General features: G+C 39.0%; 1 protein-coding gene across 1 annotated transcript in view; it reads left to right on the top strand.

The window, feature by feature from the left end:
* Positions 1-1,053, top strand: part of efhc2 (EF-hand domain (C-terminal) containing 2) — a 17,138-nt gene extending 16,085 nt beyond the window's left edge. Inside the window, exon 13 of the mRNA XM_034078308.1 lies at positions 957-1,053. Within this exon, the coding sequence (XP_033934199.1) occupies positions 957-1,053 (97 nt within the window). The remainder of the gene's footprint in view (positions 1-956) is intronic.
* Positions 1,054-2,500: the final 1,447 nt, after the last annotated feature.

Here is a 2,500-nt window from a genome sequence, read left to right as displayed (position 1 = left end):
TCTCAGGCCAGAGGAAACACACATGCTGGGTGTCACACTACATGAAACACCCCTCAGTTTATAGTAGTAACATGGGACAGGCTAGCTGTCTGCGTGTGTGTGTGTGTGTGTGTGTGTGTGTGTGTGTGTGTGTGTGTGTGTGTCAGTTAGTGTCAGCTCATCAACATCTCTGCGATGAAGATGGCATGACGAGAATGACATCACTGTGGAAAACAGCTGTAGTCTTGGAGAGAAACACACACACACACACACACACACACACACACACACACACACACACACACACACACACACACACACACACACACACACACACACACACACACACACACACACACACACACACACACACACACACACACACACACACACACACACACACACACACACACACACACACACACACACACACACACACACACACACACACACACATGGCAGCAATGAGATTGGTATTACAGAAGCAAATACAAACTTTTCAAACTCCATCCAATTGGATCTCAGGTTAGGAGATCCTGAATGATAAAATAATACAAAATAAACTTTATTTATTTACACTGCTAAATGTTTAAATTGACCAATCAGAATGGAGTATTAAACTCAGCCATGAAATGAGGATAAACCAAACCGATACCCTTTAAGAAAAACTCAAACTAAACCCTATTGCCTGGTTAACAAATCATTTGAAATGGAATAGGAAGTGTTCATGAGTAATGTCTTTTCCCCCTAAGTCTGGTCCCAAAATAATGATCGTTTAAAGCTTTCTGGAGCACCTCCATCGCTCAGTGGTTTTATAAAAATATCCCGAAGTGTGGATTATTTTCAGTAAATGTCGATTCTACCCTCTAAGGAGAGAGAGTGTTTTCTTTAAGCATTATTCAAATAATCACAGTCTCAAATCTTGGCTTTTTTTGCCCACCTGATACCCATGTCTCTGTTTCTCTGTGTTTCTGCAGGAGGGGGCGTCTCTCCAGCAAAGAGGTGAGAAGCATCTGCAAAGCCTCTCATCTCCCCCTGCCAGAGAGCCTGCTCACAGCTCTGCTCAGCAAGTAAGAGACACTCATCACCAGAGAGGGCACAAGTACACACATCCTACCTTTACTCAAGTAGAGGTACAGATACTCGTGTTTAAAAATACTCTGGTGAAAGTAGAAGTACTGACTAAACTTCTTTACTCAAGTGAAAGTAAAGAGGCTTTGAAGTGTACTTCAGTAAAAAAGTACCCATAACTAGCAGCTGTTTTAAAGAGTACCTGACCTCCCTTTATATCAATAGAACAATAATGTCATTGTTAGCTAATGAATGTTTCCATGCTGAACAACGGCAACATGACAACGTTTCCATTGGTCCCTCTTCTTTAGAGAAGACCAGGAAGTGATGGATACACGGATCAGTGTTCCAACCAATAGGCACGCAGTGACTCTAAAGAATAATGATCACGCACCAACACACATTCAGACTAAAGGAACCAGCTGTTTGGGAAATGAGAGAAGTAGAAAGTACAGGTATTTGAGTTCAACATGTAGAGAAGTAGAAAGTACAGGTATTTGTGTTCAACATGAGAGAAGTAGAAAGTACAGGTATTTGAGTTCAACATGAGAGAAGTAGAAAGTACAGGTATTTGAGTTCAACATGTAAGAAGTAGAAAGTACAGGTATTTGAGTTCAACATGAGAGAAGTAGAAAGTACAGGTATTTGAGTTCAACATGTAAGAAGTAGAAAGTACAGGTATTTGAGTTCAACATGTGAAGAAGTAGAAAGTACAGGTATTTGAGTTCAACATGTAAGAAGTAGAAAGTACAGGTATTTGGGTTCAACATGTAAGAAGTAGAAAGTACAGGTATTTGAGTTCAACATGTACGAAGTAGAAAGTACAGGTATTTGGGTTCAACATGTAAGAAGTAGAAAAGTACAGGTATTTGTGTTCAACATGTATGAAGTAGAAAGTACAGGTATTTGAGTTCAACATGTAGAAGTAGAAAGTACAGGTATTTGGAGTTCAACATGTACTGAAGTAGAAAGTACAGGTATTTGTGTTCAACATGTGAGAAGTAGAAAGTACAGGTATTTGTGTTCAACATGTATGAAGTAGAAAGTACAGGTATTTGGGTTCAACATGTAAGAAGTAGAAAGTACAGGTATTTGGGTTCAACATGTATGAAGTAGAAAGTACAGGTATTTGGGTTCAACATGAGAGAAGTAGAAAGTACAGGTATTTGTGTTCAACATGTAAGAAGTAGAAAGTACAGGTATTTGGGTTCAACATGTAGAAGTAGAAAGTACAGGTATTTGGGTTCAACATGTAAGAAGTAGAAAGTACAGGTATTTGGGTTCAACATGTAAGAAGTAGAAAGTACAGGTATTTGAGTTCAACATGTAAGAAGTAGAAAGTACAGGTATTTGAGTTCAACATGTAAGAAGTAGAAAGTACGAGGTATTTGAGTTCAACATGTAAGAAGTAGAAAGTACAGGTATTTGATGTTCAACATGTAAGAAGTAG

Source organism: Pseudochaenichthys georgianus, unplaced genomic scaffold (genome assembly GCF_902827115.2).
Source record: "Pseudochaenichthys georgianus unplaced genomic scaffold, fPseGeo1.2 scaffold_410_arrow_ctg1, whole genome shotgun sequence".
NCBI lineage: Eukaryota > Metazoa > Chordata > Actinopteri > Perciformes > Channichthyidae > Pseudochaenichthys > Pseudochaenichthys georgianus.
The sequence above is the reverse complement of the archived record's forward strand: the minus strand, read 5'-3'. Positions and strand labels throughout refer to the sequence as shown.